Raw genomic sequence first — 21,284 nt, 5'->3', positions numbered from 1 at the left:
ATAAATTTCTATCGATTACTCTATACGTCAATCAAATGCCAACCGACAAAAGTCATCCAAATCAAATGGCGGCTAAATCAAATCCATCCATTCTCTTTTATTCAACAACGGAAAATCTGAAAAAATCTTTTTTTTTATTTATTTGTTATCATTAAAGGCAATTCCCTTTATGAATAAATTGTGCATATATTTTCATGATAACAGTACGCTACTCTTTATGGCTTGCTCTCTGCTGATAACAAGCGCACCAATTCGCATCGAAAAAGCGATTATAAAATTGAAGCTTCACATTCAATAATTTGTGTCTCAAGATGTCTAATGTGTCGTTCGGATTACAAAGTTTTGTGTTCATAATTTCTTTGGTCATTGCTCTAGCTGGCGATGGTTTTACAATATACCTCGATGGTGGTGGGGAATTTAAAACCTTAGGAAAGGATCTGGCTGCGCTCAAAGATGACGTAAATGAATTACGGCAATCGTAAGTCACAAGGCAGAATCACTTCAAGCTTAACCCTCCGATGTTCGGTGCCTTATGATGCGGTAAGTGCATCATAAGGGTCTGGCCAGACCCATAAAAATAATGTAAGCAATACGGTTTTAAAAATAATTTTATTTATTTATTTGAACGGATTAGTATTAATTACGAAGGGCAATTGGGTTTACAACTATATAGTTGCATGGAATGTTCATTAAGACATATGGGACGATTACATTTGCTGCAGTTATAACGAGTTTTACGTCGCTTTTTAGAAGAAGAAGAAGCACGATGACCATGTTGAAGCAACTTGAGCATATGATTGTTGCTGTGCTGCATCTGATGTCGATGGACAAGATTCCGCTACCTAAAAGTAGCGAAATAATTTATTTTAAATTAGTAAATATGAATACATGCATACACATATCTTTACACGCGGAGATATGTGTAGGTGTGTATATAATTCATACTCACCTTGATATTGAAAAGATTCATTGCTTGTCTTATATGAGCAAACCTCCTACTAATGGGTTAGTCGCCCGTTTCGTCATATGTGGGATAACTAGCTGCCGTGCCAATTCAATGATAAATGAGCGCCTCTTATCACTCTGCTTTGCCGGATTCAGCTCGTCATAGATGATGAATGAAGCCAAACAGGCAATATCAAGCATATTATAAAACATTCCCAGTGGCCAACGGTTTGTCGAGCGTTTGCATGAATAGCCAGTCAACATTTGATCCATTGTATCTACCCCCGCTTTAAATTTATTGTAGTCCAAAATTTTATCTGGCTTGAATCCTTTCAATGGATCGGTGCTTTGACGATAATGGGCAGTGGATAACATAATTACTGGCTTTTTCGGCTTTGCCATATACGAGCACAGAGCGATATTATTATTGTGATAACAAAATAAAGTGCTTTTAACATCACGCTTCGGGTTAAGCAATTCATGCGGAATGAAGGTCTTATTTCTCATCCTCTACGATCCATCAACATTTCTGCCAAGTTGTATGTTGAAAAAAAAATTGTCAGCATAAACAGTCCTACCGCTGTCCATATAATTTTCCATCAATTTCATGACGACCCGTTCACCTTGATTCGTTTCTCGCTGGCCACCTGGTGGTTTTCCGGTATAAATTATACCTTTCAAAGGGTAGTTTGAAACAGAGTCACAAATCCACCACACTTCATGCCATATTTTGCCGGCTTACTCGGAATATATTGGGTGAATCGAGTGCGCCCACGATATGGAAATAACTGTTCATCGACGGTTACATGACAATCCGGAGTGTATGCTTTCTCTAAATTGGCCATCAGCATGAGCCATACATCGTCCAGGGCAGCAGATTTGCTTTGCTTCAACCTCTCAGCACGAGTACCACTGTAATCGAAACGGATGAAAGTAGTTAAGCTCTTGAACCGATTCAATGACATAGTGGCCTTATAAATTGGCATATTGTAACTGGCCCACAATTCTTTCGCTGGCTGAGAATTCGAGTGGAATACACCAGCAATAAGTAGCATCCCAAAAAAAGCATACATTTCGTCTTCGTTAGCCATTACCCAAGAACGCTGGTTATTACTGGGATGAGTTTCATTCCATAGACGAAACGCTTCAGCGGCTTTTCTGTTGGTTTCCCGCACAATGATACTTACGATTTCAGGAGACAGCAATAGCTTAAAAAGAGCTTTATGACGCGGTGACGCTCCTCGTAGTGGCCCTTTACGAGTAAAAGTTGTAACATTGTGACAAAGAGGCCTTCCAGGTGGTGGAGGATTTGAATTCCACATCTTACCATCTTTCGACCTGTATATAAGGCCCTGGGTAATAGATGTGCTGCATGATTGCATTGTGGTTGAAGCCTGAAGGGCGATAGCTTCTCTATACAAATCCTCAATATCATCATGGTTTTCATCCAGAACAGCCTCTAACTCGATTTCCTGTTCTATATCTGATGCTTCACCGAAGTCATCTTCATCTGGAAAATATTCATCATCTTCTACGTCGCCACTTGTTTCAAATGGATTGGACTCCTGTCCCATAATTTCTTCAATTTGTGCCTAAAGTCGCTGACGTTCTTCCGGACTCATATTTGCTGCACTTAGCTTACGAAGCAAATGCGTCATCACATCAACTTCATCCATATTTACTTGTTCCATTTTATTAAAAAAAACACTTCCCACTAATTAAAAAACACGTATTCACTTTAATTTTCAAATGTCAACTAAAAAATTATCTCTGCCGCTGCCTCCGCTAACAGTTTAGTTGTTTACACCTAACGGTTAACCAATTTACATGAGAAGCTTATATGGGTCTGCACAGACCCATGTGAGCTTTGTTAACGAAATTAGTTTAAAGTTATTATTTTTATAACAAATATAGCAAAAATCTTAATTTTGCTACTTCATTGTGTTTAGCACACTACATTTTAGGAAGTCATGGACTAAGAAGCCTCAGATATTAAAAATAAAAGATCTACATACATTTAAAGATCGAATGGGTCTGGCCAGACCCATATGAACATCGGAGGGTTAAATTGAATTTTTCTTCTTCTTCTCCTTATAACTACACAAATGCGTATAAATAAATTGCTCCTAATTAAAATTATTCTTTGAATTTCCAATTTAAATTTAAGATTAGATAGCATAGAGAAGAAAATTAACGGTCTAACTACTCTGATGAATAACTTGAGCAAAGAGTAAGATTTTTGGTTAATATTAAAAAATGTAGTCGATTCTCTTATTTGGTTTTCATTTCAGCTTGCAAACAATGAAGGATAATGCACGGGGTTCAGGAAAGGCTTGCACTGTGAAAATGGCAAACGAGCGGTATCTTAAATTATAAATTGCAATTAATAGTTTTTTATTAACTTCGGAAATTATTTATTTATATATAAAAGAAGGTCAACGTTTTTTTCAAAGAGCAAAACTCAAAAAGTGCAAGTCCGTAGAGTACTTTTTTTATTTGTACGATTATTGCGTGTAATAATTTTTCTAATAGAGTGTTGCCGGGTATTTGTAATTCAAAAGAATTGATTAAAAGCTGAATTATGTATTCCACGTGAACGGAGATAGTAAAAAAAAATTAATATAAAAAAATTTAATTATAATACAAATTTTTTTCAATTGTTAGAATATGAACATGAGCTAGAAAGGAATATTTCCGAGTGATGTTGCCAGCTAATTTTTAAAGGAAAAATATAATTTGATTATAAAAATGATTTAGAATATTGAAATATGGTTACAAACAAAAGTTGCGTCAGAGAAAATTAATCCAAAAATATGGTTGAATGGTGTTGCCACTTAGTTTTTTAACGGAAAAATATAATTTGATTATAAAAATAATTTCAAATAATGAAAAATGAGCAATAAAAAAATGTGTCAAAGAATATTCATCCAAAATTATTTTAGGTGATGTTGCCACTTAATTTTTACCGGAAAAATATAAATTAATTGCAAAATTTATTTCAAGTATTGGAATCGGGCAACAAACAAAAGTTGCTTGAGAGAACGTTAATTCAAAAATGTTTTTGAACGGTGCTGCCACTTAATTTTTAACAGAAAAATATAAATTAACTATGAAACTGATTTCAAATATTGGAATATGGGCAACAAACATAAGGTGCTTGAGAAAACGTTATTCAAAAATATTTTTGGGTGACGCTGCCATCCAATTTTTAACGAAAAAATATAAACTTATTCTAAAATTGATTTCAAATGATGGAAATAAGCAACAACCAAAATGTGTTTGAAAGAGTGTTAATTCAAAAATATTTTCTAGTGATGTTGCCACTTAGTTTTTAACGGAAAAATATAATTTGATTATAAAATTGATTTCAAATATTGAAACATGGGCAATGTGTGTTTGATAGAGCAATAATTCAAAAATATTTTCGAGTGATGTTGCCACGTAATTTTTAACGGAAAAATATAATTTGATTATAAAATAGATTGCAAATAATGAAAACCGGGCAATAAAAAAGTTGCGTCAGAGAACATTCATCCAAAAGTAGTTTTAGGTGATGTTGCCACTTAATTTGTACCGCAAAAATATAAATTAATTGTAAAATTTATTTCAAATAATGAAATATAGGCAACAAACAAAACTTGCTTGAGAAAACGTTAATTTAAAAATGTTTTTAAATGGTGTTGCCACATAATTTTTAACAGAAAAATATAAACCATGAAACTGATTTCAAATACTGGAATATTGCGAAAATTTAAAAGTTGCTTGAGAAAACGTTAATTCAAAAATATTTTCGAGTGATGTTGCCACTTAATTTTTAATGGACAAAATGAAATAGTTACAGTATTGGTTTCAAATAGATATTGGAATATGGACATCAAGCAAAAGGAAATTAGGAGCGCTTTAATTAAAGAAATGAAGAATTGATAATGGCCATGACTCTTAGGTTTTAACGAAAAAAAATTATTTTTAATAAAAAAAGTATACATAATTACAAGTTAGTTGACGGTTTTAAAAAACAACAGTATATTGGTGGATGCCAATTTTGTAACTAATTACACAGTTGAATTAAATTGTAGGAACACTTTAATAAAAAAAAATACTCTTTATAGTGTTCAGAAATTACTGCACTACTTGCCCAGTGCCCAGTAAACAATTGCTTAGCTTAAGGAAAGTGGGAGAAGCAAGGATAACAGAAGTGCTACCCGGCTTCAGGGTGAGCTCGTTTATGGGTTTCTTTATTTGACCTTGATAGCTCGTAAGATTTATTAGTCTTGTGCACCTAACCACCTTTATAATTTTGCAGAGCCTTGTAAGCAAAAAGAGCAACTTCGTGAATAATTACAGGCGGAAAGGATTATTAAGCGGTGGTCCACTATAATATTTTTCTGCTACCTTCGTTTGCACACGACATAATCTGGCACAACTTTGCGTGACTTTTTCCCTACCCACTTTTCTCCCTTGTCTCTTCTTTCTCTTCTTAATATTTCGTAGAAAAGATTTTAAAGCGATTGAAGATAAGATAAATGAAAGGAACTGCCGGTGATTCTAAATACCAAAATCCACCATTGGAGAGTCTTTGTCTGTGAAACCCAGCAGTAAAATATTTTCTCCCAAATCTATTTATACAGAGTTCGCCAGAAGATGAGTTAAAATAATATTTATACGAAGACGCTTAGACCACGAAATGGATCAGTTGTGAGCCGCGGGGGCTGGGTTACATTTCCCTTTTCATATTCAACCATTCTGAGCTTTTGACAAAGCGTAAAAGGTTGTTGATACCTAAAGTGTATAGATTATCTATATTCGTGAAGAGGTAGGATTTTAAAAATCGGTTCCTGCTTTTGGCTAGAGCCGGGCATGTGCAAAAAAGGTGTTGAATTGTTTCCAACTCCTCCTCCTGCAGCTACGACAGAAATCATGCATGTACATGACTAATCTCTTTGCATTATTTTCTACTAAGGCCCTAATTTGAAGTCTACTCGGATGTAGCCATGTTTGCCTGACAATTTCACAGGTATTGGCACTAATCCATTTTTGATTTAGAGAACTGATTAGTGCGCCCATAATAAGAAGCTTACAAGTTGCGAGGGGTACCCCTATAAATTACTTATATTTGGCATACAGGTACCTTCTTTTGCAAGTTGTTCAGCCCTATAGCTCCCTGGTATATATCTGTGGCCCAAAACCCGGCATAAGATAATACGATATTGTTTGGCCATCTCATTGAGAGATTGGGGACAATGTAAGACACTCCTTGATGTTATTTGGAATGCATCCAGGACCCGTAGCGCAGCTTGACTGTCTGATAGAATGCAGATATCCGTTGATGATATTCTGTTTATCTTTAACCATTTTAAGGCTTCATGAATAGTGTTTATTTTCGCTTGAAAAACACTACAGTGATCCGGTAGTTTGAAGGATTCACTCATAGAAAGCTCCTCGCAATATAACCTTGATCCTACACCGGTCTGCATTTTAGATCCGTCCGTGTAAATCTTAATGGGTATGTTGGGTGTTGGTTCTTCTTCAAGCCATTCCAGTCTAGAAGTGATTTTCATTAAGAAATTCCTTTCGAAGCAGAGCTAGGGAGGGTGATAATCACAGTCACTGGGTATATCCGTATGGAAATCTAAGATGATTGAATGTCCATGTGTGATAGTCTTCTATTGGGAGCTCGCTCCGAGCCTTAAAGCGGAACAGACCGCTGAGTATTTGCAAAAGAGATCTAGGGGTGGCAGATGTAATATAATATGATATGACGCCACATATTGCTAATTCCGCTGATCTCTGCACTTTATTCAATAAATTACAATAGGGTTTTTCCTGCATAGCACACCACTAGACAGCATTTCCATATAGAAGAATGGGTCTGACGACAACAGTATAAAGCCAATAAGCAACCTTAGGTTAAATTTGCCTGGTCTTACCTAAATCTCCTTTACAGGCATAAAAAGCTAGGTTCGCTTTCCTGACTCTTTATAAGATGTTTACCTCCAAGGCAATTTCCTATCTATGTTTAGTCCCAAGTACTTGGTTTGAAAATATATTAAAATCATTACGAATTAGCTAGCAATATTTTAACATTTTATTAAATTTTTTTCAGTTCTCTCTCTAAGCCACAAGAACTGTTACCGAGCGCGCCGCCACATATTTACCCTAGACGCACTTGTTTCACATATTACCCATATGACCCATTAATCGAGCGGTTTCAAAATTACGAGTAAGTAATCTAATTTATTTTTTTTTCTTGAAGAATATGCCTTCATTGAAAAGAAAGAAATCATTCATATTAGCTTTGCGTTAATTAAAAGTAGCTTCTTCTCAAATTTGGAGGCCTCGAAATTGACGTTAGAGCCATGCGCTAATGGAGTGTTTTTCTTATAATTTTTTATTGTACCCGAAAATGTAGTTCCCGAGAATGTTGATTACGTTTGGGCTATCCAGCAGATAAATCTTGTCAGGAACTTCGTGTGCTCACTGCGTGTGCGTGAGTTTCACGTAATACTTTGCAGTTTCCAGTTTAGTTTATTATTCTAATTATAACCATTTGCTGCATAATTCAATTATTTATTGTATGTACTTGACGAATAATTCATTGCAATTAGAAGAATCAAAGATGCGCCAATGTTTGTGTGGCAGAAAATAAATAATTGGAATTTTACTCTCATTTGGTATTATTACTGGGAAAGCACACATGCGGGCATACATACACACCATATGTAATTATGTACGTAAGTATGTGATAATCTTATTGACTTTACATGGATTCAAGTAATCTGAAATGTTTTGAGAAACATTTCTACATACACATGAATAACGGTAATTCTATGTATAATCTTGGCTGCAGTAAAGAGTTCTTAACGTTTTCTCGTTTCACCACGACGATGAAGCTAATATACAGTGGTTACATTATTTATTCGCACACACACAATTTCCTAGCAAATACAGCTGGAACTTAGCATGATTTAAACAAAAACAAAAAAAATACCAGTCTAACGGTTAGACGCGATAGAAGTGAAACCTTCCGTAAAACAAACTGAGAGAGAATGAGACGAAAACAGCATTAGGGGCGGGATAATTATAGGTTCATTATAATATTGATATAAAGTTCATATTTTATTTTCTTCATTTTATTATTATTCATCCTCAATGTTTTCAATTTCAACAAATGATACGAGTGGCTTATGATAGCTAAAATATGATACAAATGCTTTGGTTTCGATGTTGTCAACATATCTTTGAAATACCGCGTCAATTGTTGTTTTTGATCGTGTTGTCGATTCAGTGCGATTGTTACACATTTTTAAATTGAATGTTGTATTGAGAAAGTCAATTGAAGGAACCGCTGTGTCCAATGCAAAATTTACGTTGAAATCACCTCTTAAAATCATTGGAACTTTATCGTATCCGCGATACTTCTGGTGTATACTTTATTAAATTTTCGTGAATGAATTCCGTGATGCTATTTATTGATTTTGGTTCTCCGTCACCTTTGGAAAATGTGTAAACAGTAAGCAAACTTTATTCAAATATTTTCCCTCATTTTTGCATCAGTAAAATTAAACAAACGCCGTAGCCGAATGGGTTGGTGCGTGACTACTATTCAGAATTCACAGAGAGAACGTCAGTTCGAATCTCGGTGAAAACACCAAAATTAAGAAAAACATTTTTCTAATAGCGCTCACCCCTCAGCAGGCAATGGCAAAACACCGAGTGTATTTCTGCCATGAAAAAAAGCTCCTCATAAACATATCATAAAAAAAAAAATAACTGTATAAAAAAATTTTTTTTCTTGTGATTCGAACCAAGGATTTTGGATCGGAAGCTCACATTGCTAGTCGCTCGGCTACCGCGCCATGCTGTCGGCGCTGGCCTAAAAGTTATTTAGTTCGTCGCTACGTTTATATCAACATATAATATAACGCTTCGTAGCTAAATAACTTTTAGGCCAGCGCCGACAGCATGGCGCGGTAGCCGAGCGGCTAGCAATGTGAGCTTCCGATCCAAAATCCTTGGTTCGAATCACAAGAAAAAATAAAAGTTATTTAGTTCGTCGCTACGTTTATATCAACATATAATATAACGCTTCGTAGCCAAGAGGGTCGCTATTTCCGTTTCACTTTTTCTCAAATCACTCCCAACGATTCTAAAGAAGTTTTCACTTCAAAAAAGAATTTTATAATTTAATAAAGAATAAAATTTTTACTCAATATTTCAGAAAAATAACTTTTAATTCTTGTTTTCGGAATTAGAAATACTAAGGCAATAAGACCAATATCAGTCGTACATAAGCAAATAAAGAACATTTAATTGATCTAAAACAATATAAAAAATCATTTTTAAATACTTTCTTGGTCCGCCTTTGGCTTTAATAGCTGCTTCCAACCGTCGATGAATGCTTCTTACGAATACTTTGTTGTCATTAGCCACTCTGAGCTTAACCAAAGACAAGGTGAGGTTAAAATGGTGCCCAAAGAGTGGGCATACTTGGATGAAGAAATCAAGTGCATCCTTTGTGATACCATTGCGAAGGAAGGAAGGTGGAGGAAGACCGATAGGACGAAAGGAGAGAGTGGGAAGGGAGGAGCGGGTTGGGGGAGAAGGAGGGAGAGTTTGATTATATGTGGAATATGCACGAAGACTGCCTAGCAGTTGTGTGAACCGCTTTATGCTTCTGATGAAGTTCAGATTTTTAATATGTGGGCCTACTAAATCAGCACCCATAGGAAAGAAGTGAGAACCAAGATGCTATAATATATGACTTGTTCAAAAATGACGATGGCACCGTATTCGTCGCGATAAACCGAATGAATCTTTATTTATGCAAAACGGCATCTACGCGTACCAAACGCTAGTATCAACGAGTCTTAAGGTCTGATTACAACGAAAGCTTAGTAAATAAGTCTTATGGGCTAATTACGTAAGTATAAGGGCCTGTTTACGTACAAGCACATGCCTACAACTACTGTTTGCTTTACAACTCGGCCTTCCTGACACATAGAATTTCCTGATTCTATGAAGTTTCGTTTACACAAATAAAGTTTTTTTACTTCTCAGTAGTTTTTTTTTCGTGACTTTGTTTAAAACCACACCAAGGCTTTAGATTTGTAATCGATCAAGTACCTTTATACGGAAGGTCGAGTCTTAAACTTAAATGTAAGTCTTAAACCCCCGCGAGCAGGGCAGCTAAGGAGAAGGTGTTGAGGTGATTCCACCTGATCATCCATACAGCTCACGCAGCAAGGACTCGAGGTTATTCCACGTCTCACAGCATGCATACCTTGCGTATAGTGGCCTGTGAGAACACCCTCGAAATGCGAGAGCTGCGATTTTATCAACATCTGAAGATCTCTCGAACGTCTCCGATCCACACGTGCCCAGCAGGATGTCACGACCTTACACGTTTGTGTATTCGGCCAGCACTCGCTGAGTTGGCGCGAAGCCCATCGTTCCAGGGCCAGACGACAATTTGTCAAAGGAATCCCAATCCTCTCCTTTCATGCGGCAATCACCTCACAGATCACTTGTACGGCCAGCTCATCCGCCTCACAGTTTCCCGCAATGTCGCTGTGACCAGGAGCCCAAATAAGCCTTATGTCAAAGAAATCGGAAGTCGTAAGTCGGCAATCGAAAGTGAAGTCAGGCATTCACTGACCAGTTTCCGATGCACCAACATTGAGACGAGCACCCTAATTGTCGCTTGGTAATCAGAATAAATATTTACTTTCTTGACAGTTACTGCGCAGGTGAGTAGCCAATCAGCTGCCTCTTTTATTGTGGCTACCTCTGCTTGGAACACACTGTAATGGTTCGGTAACCTGATGGGGAGCTCCTCGCAGAATTCTCCTCCGCGAATCCTTCCTTCCAACCACCCTTCCCTGAGCCACCCGTGAATAAGTTCACCAGGATCTCTCTCTGAGAGTAGCCCCCCATCCACTCCTCCCTTGATGGAAATTGAATGGAGAATATTCCGTCTGAACTAAGCGAGGATGTATATTGATTTGTCGAGTTCGGGATGAGCCCAAAGTCTTTAAGGATACTTCAGTGTCCGTGAGTGAGGTCAAGCCTGCAGTCTGAAACTCTCAGTCTGATTGCGGTACGTGTAGAGGCATTTTTATCTGCGGTGCCTTAAACCAAAACACAACTTGACCTAGTGGGTAAATTTTTAGAAACGTTCAAGTTTTCAAAAGTAGACCAGACATATGATTTTTCTAAATATTTCGATCCCAAGCAGTCATGTTTTTTTTTTATTTTTTTGTAAAAGTATTTATTTTCACTTAACCCCAATGCGTCTCGAGTATGAGCCGAATCAGAGCTCAGATATGCATTTCAGAATTTCGATTAGGATGACAGCGTTACCTGGAGGTAAATATTTTCAAATATGCACAAAACCCAAACTCATGCAATGTATGCGCTTGAAAATTTCTCCACCTATCAGCCATAGTCGCCCATTCGGGAATGCGTGGACTCGCATCTCCGAGCGTGAAACAGCAAAATGAGAGAAAAAGTTTTTCTAATAGCGATCGCCCCTCGGCAGGCAATTACAAGCCTCCGAGTGTATTTCTGCCGTGAAAAAGCTTATGAGAATAAAACACCATTTGCCGTTCGAAGTCGACTTAAAACTGCAGGTCCCTCCATTTGGGGAACAACATCAAGACGCACGCCACAATTAGGAGGATCAGCTCGGCCAAACACGTAACAAAAGTGTACGCGCCAATAATTTATTTATTTTTATTTATCAGTGGAAGCTTCGTCGAAGTCGTGTCATCCATTCCGGAGATTAGCGAAACAGATAGACAAAGTGTTCAATCAGTGTTTATTCTGTTAAAATCTTTTACACACCCTAATCAGTCGCATTCATGTTTGTTTTTTTTTTTTCAATGTTTTAAACACAACCGTAAAACAGTTTTATTTTTCTATTAATTTAATTAAAATTGCAAAAATTATGTAAAACAAAAAGTGAAAAATAATAAATATTAAATAATAGACCGAGTCCAAAGTGCATTATCACTAATGTAAATAATTAGTTGCGCACTTAATAAGATTTAAACAAACAAAAACAAACGTTTATGCACGTAGGTAAGTGTGTTAATTTTTTTTTTAATTTTCCGTTTAATCATATTTGGCCGTCGGCTAAGCTTATCAAATATTTTGACGTGTGTATTTTATTCGCGGTGTTTAAGTGGAATTGGAAAACAAAATAAATGCATATTAGCAATTTGAAATTTATTTTAGTGCGACGCGCGCTGAACGAATTCCAGCCGTATTCAGAAGTGCTGCATACAGACACAGACAGATCTTTCTACAAGCATTTTAACGTAAAGCACTTCCTCGATACGCCTAAAAAGCTGAAAGCTTGAAAGGGAAACATCGGTGGCAAACTCAAAAATGGAGATACTTAAGAGATGCACTGACATAAAATGCTTTTATTTGCAAGTCTTAAAATCACTTAAAATGTAAGCAGCAGGGCAGTCAACCCTGAGAGAATCCTACACAACATAAACAACGGTCGCAGAGAGGGTCACAAAAATGATCCCCAACGCACTGATAACGTACGACCAAAATCGCGTAAGCGGTTATTGCGCCAATTAAGAAGAAGAAGAAGAATATTTAAAAGAAAAAAGAGAAAATTTAAAAGTATTGAGAAAGAAGGTAGATATAGAGAGAAATTATTTCCATAGCGAAAATTTTCAAACAAGCAAGTCAACAAACTTTTATATGTTAAGGCCGATTAGTTGATTGGTGATGCGCAGCTCATATTGTTGGATAATTTGTATGCAAGTTTCGTGTTAAAAGTTATTAACTGATTTTTGCGATATTGAAAGCCATTACCTCATTTGGCAATTTTTGGCATATTTAATTGCTTAAACCAATTTGCATTTGAATATTGACTATTTCGTTTGAGCTGAATGAGCTTCCAATTTTTGTTAGGCTTCGTCGGGTTTTGCAGCTGTCCTCAAGTGCAGAGATCCACGCCGTCAGGCTTAGTGCAGCAGAGAAAACTGCGTGTAACGAGTAAGTAAATAACAGTGGAAACTAGTGAAAGCAAAGGCTCATTTGAGCCAAACTCTCCATGTCAATAAGCAAGTAACCCTGGCGAGCTTCGAGCTGATGAGCTGTCCATTTTCACCTGCTCCGTGTTAAATCTCATTAGGGACACGTTTGTATTTATGTTTCCAGATAGCTAAACCATCATCAATCCCCTCTCCAATTTCAAGTTTACATCCACTCCTTTTAAGTAGTGCTAACACACCTTTCTGCTGCCGGGTCAAAGTCAATGAGGACGCTGACGAGTTGGTAATATATGGTAAGTGTTCCGTGATACGCGACAAACTCCTAAATTCATCGAGACTGAAAAATTCCTTTAATGAAAGATATAGTAAATAATTCAACCAATGAATACTCAGATCATCTACAATCGCTCCCAAATGAACTGGCCTCTACTCTTATGTGACCATTGGTTAAGGTTGAAAAGAAAAATAAAACCTCGACTAAAAGGCGACTTTAAAATGGTAAATTTGTTCACTAGAAAGAATATTTCATAAGAAATATACCTTCAATACTTAAATCGACGTCACTTTATAAATATACACAAATATCTGGAAAAGTTTCTTTTTCTTCTTGACTGGCGCTTTAACCGCTAACGCGACCGTGGCCGAGATGAACAAAGCACGCCGGGCGTTTTTTCGTGTGCTAAATGGCGCCAGTTGGACACACCAAGTGAAGCCAAGCTCTTTTCCACCTGACCTTTCCAACGCAGAAGAGGCCTTTCTCTTCCGCTGCTGCCATCAGCTGGTACAGCATCGAATACTTTCAGAGACGGAGCGTTTGCATTCTTTTGGTCGACTAGACATAGCCAACGGAGCCGTTGGATCTTGCATTATATCTTGGTCGTTGTAAATCTTATACAGCTCATCGTTCCATCGCCTGCGATACTCGCCGTTGCCAAAAGTGCAATGATCGAAAAATCTTCCGCAGAATATTTCTCCCAAACACTTCAAGAGACGCCTCATCGGATATTGTCATCGTCCAAGCTTCTGCGCTATGTGGTTCCATATGTAGAAGTCCACGCAAATGGGGAAAGTTCCGGCTCGCCGTTCACTTGGGAGTGGCCAAGACGAATCCTCTGCATATGGTTTAAACAGATCACCACTTCCGGGCTTTGCCCAAGTACGCTCTGTGTAGCTTCCGAAACACCCGTTCGAGAGCGAGCTTCTGTAAGAAGCCGAAGCAGCCCCGGATAGCTGGTTGTGCGCTGGCTTTGGGACTCGCCTCGTAGAAATCCCCACCAATGAAAACGAAAACGTAGCCTCGGTTGAGAAAAAATTCTTTCAACAAAAAAAAATCCAGAAAGTATTTTTCTTTACTTCGCCGGAAACTCTTCATCGCTCCCTTTTCCTTATAAGCTAATCAATATTAGAGAACATATTATTTTGCAAACTTTTTCACTCACCCTCGTATGAATTGTATATACCTAGCGTACAAAACAAATGCTTTGAACAAAGTCGCGGATGAGAAAAACTAAATTTTATTTCAACAAAAAAAAACCAAAACAAATTCGTTTACCTGACCGAAAACTTTTCATCACGCCTTCGTATATGCAAGTAAAGATTAGAGAATATATTATTTTGAAAAATAAAATGAGAAACAAATGCAAAGTAATTATTTTCTTTAACAGGCCGGAAACTTTTACACTCACCCTCGTATGTTTTGTATATACTCTAGCGTACAAAACATATGCTTTAAGCAAAGTCTCGGAAGAGAAAATCTTAAGTTTATTTGAATAAAAAACAAAAATTACAAAAAGGATTTTTTTTAACTGACCGAAAACTTTTCATCACGCCCTCGTATATGCAAGTAAAGATTAGAGAACATATTATTTTGAAAAATAAAATTAAAAAAAAGTGCAAAATAATTATTTTCCTTAGCGGGCCGGAAACTTTTACACTCACCCTCGTATGTGTTGTATATACTCTAGCGTACAAAACATATGCGTTGAACAAAGTCTCGAACGAGAAAATCTTAAGTTTATTTCAATAAAAAACAAAAATAATTTTTTTTAACTGATCGAAAACTTTCCATCACGCCCTCGTATATGCAAATAAATATTAGAGAATATATTATGTTAAAAAAACAAAATTAAAAACAAATTCAAAGTAATTGTTTTCTTTAACAGGCCGGAAACTTTTCAGCTCACCCTCGTATATACCTTTGATGTACAAAACAAATGCTTCAAATTGAGAGTTTATGAATTTTGTGCTATATAGTATCTTACATATTTTTATTGTGCATTGCAAGACGTATCTGTGCAAGGTGACATCAGTAGAACAGCTGTTTAGTTTTTTTTCTTCTTTCAATTTGGTGGTTTGAATGTCAAAGTAATCTGCTCCTTGGTTTGTCTATTTCCACTCTGATTTAAATTTGGCCATTCACACCACCACTGGTGCTAGTAGTACCACTGCTATCACCTTGTATTGATTCGCCTTGGTACAGTGTGTTTATTCAGCATTAATTGGCGTTTACAATTCTTCCCTCCGCTAGAACAGAAGTGCTTTGAAACCCCTTCGTGTGAAGATACATGCCAGCGCGAAAATTCGATTTAGGTATATAAGCAGGCAGAATTGCTTCATCGACATCAAAATCCGTGATGGTATAATTGAAATGCTAGCAAGAAATCGGAAGTACTCAAATTAAAATAATTCAAAGAAATCTCAACTCACGCCAATGGACTTACTGCCTTTAACGGACACGTCGGTACCACATTAACTGTGTCGTACATAATTTTCAACAAGTTATCAAACAACTTCAGACCATGCTTTCTAGACGCCAGAACTGAGCAGCAATCGATGGTTACATTGAATATATTCATGCGATTTCCATTCGGCCGATAAAGATCCAGTACCAAATTTGCTGGCAAGCGGCTTACGGGTTGCCGAAGTAACAGCGATCCGGAAGTGTATGTGCGATTATTCCGCGAAGTGGTGTAACAATGAAAAAATTCGATGATATGGGGTATTTTGTGACTGCACTTGACACTGGTGGCTACGATGCGATAGTTGCGTGAAAACGTATCTGCAGTATTTTTAGTAGTTGACGGCAATTTAGTGCGCTGACCCGTGACGGTTACATTTTTGTTACTCAGCTGAGCCACGAGTATAAATATGATAGCATATTTAGTTAATAATCCGCAGTTTACGCTGGAAAATATCATTTTCGTGGTGTAACGAGTGAAGTTATTTCCATTGGAAAAAAATTGAAACGAGCAAGCCAACAAACTTTTTAGGACTAAGGCTCAAAGTTGATTAGTGGTGCGCAGCTCATATTGCTGGATAATTTTTATGCAAGTTTCGTGTTAAAAGTTATTAACTGATTTTTGCGATATTGAAAGCCATTACCTCATTTCACAATTTTTGGCATGTTTAATTGCTTAAACCAATTTGCATTTTTATATTGAGTATTTCGTTAGAGCTGAATGAGCTTAAACTATTTGTCAGGTTTTGCAGCTGTACACGATTGCAGAGAACTACGCTGTTAGGGTTAGTGCAGCAGAGCAAACTCCGTATACCGAGTAAGTAAATAACAGTGGAAACTAATGAAAGCAAAGGCTCAGTTGAGCCAAACTCTCCATGTAAATAAGCAAGTAGCCTAGGCGAGCTTCGAGCTGATGAACTGAGAATTTTCACTTGTTCCGGATTAAATCTCGTTAAAGACGCATTAGTATTTATTCTTCCAGATATTTAGCTAAACTATCATCAAAGCCCTCTACAATTTCAATTTTGTGTCCCCGCCTAATCCATTCTTCTATTGCCGGGTCAAAGTCAATGAGGTCGCCGACGAGTTCGCAAGAGGAATCAATAAAACATCATTAAGGAATCGTTACAATACTGTAGCTATCTTTTAAGCTTACAATTATTTTGTGCAGAAACAAAGATCAGAGTAGCAGTTGCTCATCACCTCAGACAGGTGAAGCTATTTGGTTCGATCACAAGTTAGGGCTAACATTACGAATAGGTTATCTAACTGGTCGCGATCAGGCGCGTCTATCAAGCTTGATAATCAGCTTTGCCTTAAGCATAAGGAGACTTCTGAGTATATTTTCTATAATTGTCCATATTTGAAAGGTCAGAAATTCAAACACTTCAAGTGACTCCTTAGGACTTTCCCCATCGCCTTCTATGTGACTAACACTCGCTAAATAGTTTTAGGAACATATTAAAGGCCTTTAAGATTGCAGCATGCCTTCGTTCGGCAGGCAATGGCAAACATCCGATTGTATTTCTGCCATGAAAAATCTGCTCATAAAAATATCTGCCGTTTGGAGTCGGCTTAGAACTGTAGACCCCTCTATTTGTGGAACAACATAAAGACGCACCCCACAAATAGGAAGAGGAGCTCGGCCAAACACCCAACACCCTTCGCTCTGCTATGGCCAATTCTTTTCTATCGATCCATTAATCTAGTTAAAAAGTAGAAGATCCTCGCGATGCTATAGTTTTGAATACTTACGTCCCGTGCGTTTTCATTCAGTGTCTCTGATTTCAATAGGCCTTTTAAATCGATATACACCAGCTGATCTAGACGAGTTAAAAATTATATTCTCGGATATCAAAGCCTGCTTTTGAAAAATACGGTAATGTTGAAGAGGCGCTCCTTCGAAAAGACAGCTAGGGCTTTCTGAATGTGAGCTTCCTCAAAAAGACAAGGGCTGCCGGCATAGTCGATGCCCTGTAGAAGCATTGGTGGCAGTCGATATACTTTCGGTTTACAAAAAGTACGCACCCTCTGACAATTTCCGATCACATTGCGGTCACGTTTCCCCAGAAATCTGAAAAGCCGCATTTGCTTTGCACCCTTAGTAATCATCGATCACATATTACACTTTGAGCAAATATTTTAATTCAGAGCAGGCCCTATGACTTCGATGGCTACTGTAAATTGAATCTAAACACTCTGCGGTGATCAAATTATGAATAAGAGTAATTCATAGGCGAACTTTGCGAAAAATCGCCAGCCTTCCACGTAGCCAGTAAACTTTCAGCTATCCGTTTAAGGTGTCAAAGCAAACAGATGCACTTTTCCGGTTGTAGTTTTCATTCTATAAACAAAGTTCCCTGTAAGCATAGCTCATTTTTATTTGGCTCAGCAGAGAGTGTTTCCTAAGTTCCCTTCAGGTTTCATCGCCTAAAAAAGATTGAAGCGGTTGTGAAAAGCTCGAAGCTACTTCAGGAGTACTCTATCGATTGCTGAGACGGGTTCTAATTGTATTTAAATATAATGTATGCAAATCCCTCGGTCGGTTTCTTGGAAAAGATCTCGCTAAATACGGAATCTACTTGATGTTAGTTGCATTGAGATTCAGAACAAGTGGCTTTCCAACAAAATTTCACATAAGCAAGTGACCACCATAGAAGAGTAGATTTAAACAGAACTACCATTTGGTTGAAGACTTGGTTTCATTAGACGAGGTGGGCTTAAAGGATCATATATTTAGTAGAAAAAAAAGAAAAAAATCCAACAGTCAACTCGATCGCCCTCGACAGACAAAGGTAAAGCTCCGCAGCTTTTCTCCATGGAAAGTCTTTTTAGAAATACTTTCTACAAAAATTAGAAAATACACTGCTCTAAATACCAGTCTAAGTTCTATCATCTTTGCCAATTCTACTCCCAATTATAATCCACTATAATAAAACAGCGAAAATTCAAACTGATTGCGTAATCTTTATTAGTTTTGTATAGAATCATTCACGATATTTATTTTTTAAAGATAATTTATTTCAAATGTTGGCCGCAACTCGCAACTGCGCCGTAATTCGGCAATCCGTAAACACGAATTTTGAATGACTCGCTGGAGGACTTCGGTCGATATGTCGTGAATAACTTTTGTTGTATTGGCTTCCAATGTCTCAATCGAACCTGGGTTATCCACAAAGCATTTAGGCTTCACATACACTCAGAAATAAAAGTCCAAAAGTGTGATATCACACGATCTTGGTGGCCAATCCGCTGATCCGAGACGAGAGATAAATTACACACCAAAATGACCACGCAATAGATCCATTGTTTCATGGGCTGCATGGCAAGTAGCGTCATCTTGTTAGAGCCAAATGTTGTGGAGTTCACGGACTTCAATTTTGACATTAAAAAGTCGTTTACCATGGCGCGATAGCGTTTGCCATTCACTGTTACATTGGCACCAGCCTCGTCTTTGAAGAAATATGGGCCAATGATTTTTCCAGCTCATAGCCCGCTCCATTGGCCACACCAAACGGTTGCTTTCAATGGATATAAAGGCTGCTCTGGAATGGCTTTGGGTTGCTCTTCATCCGAAATATGTCAATTTTGCTTACTGATGTGGCCATTAAGCTAAAATGGGCCTCATCGCTGATCACCATAATTGGGTAGTCGAAAAAGTCTTTTCGTATTTTGTCAATAGATGTCGTTGGAGTCATCTATCTCCAGTGCTACCAATCACATTGTATCATATCATATGGTGTTAGAAAGGTGACATTTTAAGCTTCATTTAGCCAAAAAAAAATTAAATTCGGAGAAGTTGCAAAAAAGTTATAGCTGTTCAAAAATGAGTGAAAATAATGAAGAAATTCGCTATATTTTGAAATTTTTGTATAAAAAAGGGAAGAAGGCCACGCAACCCACCAATGAAATTTGTGAAGTTTACGGAGACGATGATGTATCAGTTCGTGTAGCACAACAATGGTTCGCCCACTTCCGTTCTGGAAATTTCGATGTGAAAGATGCACCTCGCTCCGGTCGACCTATCGTTGAAAAAGTCGATGAAATTAGGGAAAAGATTGACCAGGACCGTCACATAAGCTGCGATGAATCGCCAAGGCACTAAACATTCATCATAAAACGGTTTTGAACCATTTAAAAAAGTCTGTTTGCAAAAAGAAGCTCGATGTTTGGGTACCACATGAATTGTCTGTAAAAAATTTAATGGACCGAATTAACATCTGCGATTCTTTGCTGAAACGAAATGAAATCGAACCATTTCTGAAGCGAATGGTAAGAGGAGACGAAAATTGGATCAAATACGACAATAATGAGCGAAAAAGATCATGGTGCAAGGGTGGTGAAGCTCAACAAATGGTCGCAAAGCCAGGATTGACGCCTCGAAAGGTTATGCTGTGTGTTTGGTGGGATTGGAAAGGAATCATCCACTATGAGCTGCTCCATCCTGCTCGAACGGTTGATTCTACATTTTACTATCAACAACTGATGAGATTGAAGTAAGCAATCGAAAAAAAACGGCCAGAACTGATCAGCAGAAAGGGCGTCGTCTTCCATCAAGACAACGCTAGGCCACACACATCTTTGGTGACTCGGCAAAAACTGGGAGAGCTTGCCTGGGAAGTTTTGATACATCCACCAAATAGTCAGGGCTATTGCCCATCGGACTACCATTTGTTTCGGTCAATGCAGAACTCCCTTAAAGGAGTAAAGTTGGCTTCAGGAGAAGCTTGTGAAAATTACTGTTCGCAGTTTTTCGCCGAGAACCCACAAAAGTTTTACACTGATGGAATAATGTCTCTAGAGAAAAATGGCAAAAGCTGGTCGACCAAAATGGTATATATTTGCTTTAATAAAGTTTATTATAAATATAAAAAAAATGAGTTGAAGTTTAATTAGAAATACGAAAAGACTTTTTCGAGTACCCAATATTTATAATTGACGCATAGACAACAGAAATACTGAGTGAGGCCTCCAGTTTTAGAGGAAGAGGGGCTTTTTCAGGGCAGAAATACACTCGGAATTTCGACATTTACTGATGAGGGATGACTGCTATTAGAAAATAATGTTTTCTACAATATAATTTTGCTGTTTCACGTACGGAGATTCTAACCTGTGTAATTCTGAGAGGCAGTCATGCACCAACCTTCGCGGCTACGTTGGCCACCTAAGCGATTTTTCTAATTTCAATAAATTACGTCTTCTTTTTCTTCTTTTGATTCTGCCAGTTATTGTCTGGCGTTTGCTAAAACTCCATATGAAGCCAAGTCTAGTCATTCTGTCCTGTCCTCCTCTCTCTATGTCACCACCGCTAGGCATCGCATCGAATATATTTGTCTCTGAAGCCTTTGTAATTTTTTCGTTTTGGTATGGCCAAGTTAATAAATTACTTGGTTAAAATGGATAGAGACGTAAGAGTAACTCCTCTTGCGCCGTAAAATCACAGCTGTGACACAGAATATGTCATTTAATCTCCCTTTTTGTAGCTCAAAACGGCCACATTTTCCTCTGTACTCTATTAAAGAATATCCCTTCACTGTTAACAGTACTGTCGGGGCAAAATCAGTCCTTGCCAATTGAAAACTGCAAAT

The 21,284-nt window shown here is 37.5% G+C and overlaps 2 protein-coding genes across 2 annotated transcripts; one reads left to right on the top strand and one right to left on the bottom strand.

Annotated features, from left to right (window-relative positions):
- The first annotated feature begins 306 nt into the window (after window positions 1–306).
- Window positions 307–7,169, top strand: LOC129247366 (uncharacterized). The gene is made up of 4 exons (XM_054886481.1): window positions 307–478; window positions 3,113–3,175; window positions 3,237–3,305; window positions 7,049–7,169. The coding sequence occupies exons 1-4, from the start codon at window positions 312–314 to the stop codon at window positions 7,167–7,169; spliced, it is 420 nt and encodes a 139-aa protein (XP_054742456.1). The 5' UTR covers window positions 307–311.
- Window positions 7,170–15,453: 8,284 nt separating this feature from the next.
- On the bottom strand, window positions 15,454–16,156 carry LOC129247362 (uncharacterized). The gene is made up of 3 exons (XM_054886475.1): window positions 16,142–16,156; window positions 15,680–16,087; window positions 15,454–15,609 (listed from the first exon to the last, which is right to left on the bottom strand). The coding sequence occupies exons 1-3, from the start codon at window positions 16,154–16,156 to the stop codon at window positions 15,454–15,456; spliced, it is 579 nt and encodes a 192-aa protein (XP_054742450.1).
- Window positions 16,157–21,284: the final 5,128 nt, after the last annotated feature.

This window comes from Anastrepha obliqua, chromosome 5, assembly GCF_027943255.1.
Source record: "Anastrepha obliqua isolate idAnaObli1 chromosome 5, idAnaObli1_1.0, whole genome shotgun sequence".
Classification (NCBI taxonomy): domain Eukaryota; kingdom Metazoa; phylum Arthropoda; class Insecta; order Diptera; family Tephritidae; genus Anastrepha; species Anastrepha obliqua.
The sequence above is the reverse complement of the archived record's forward strand: the minus strand, read 5'-3'. Positions and strand labels throughout refer to the sequence as shown.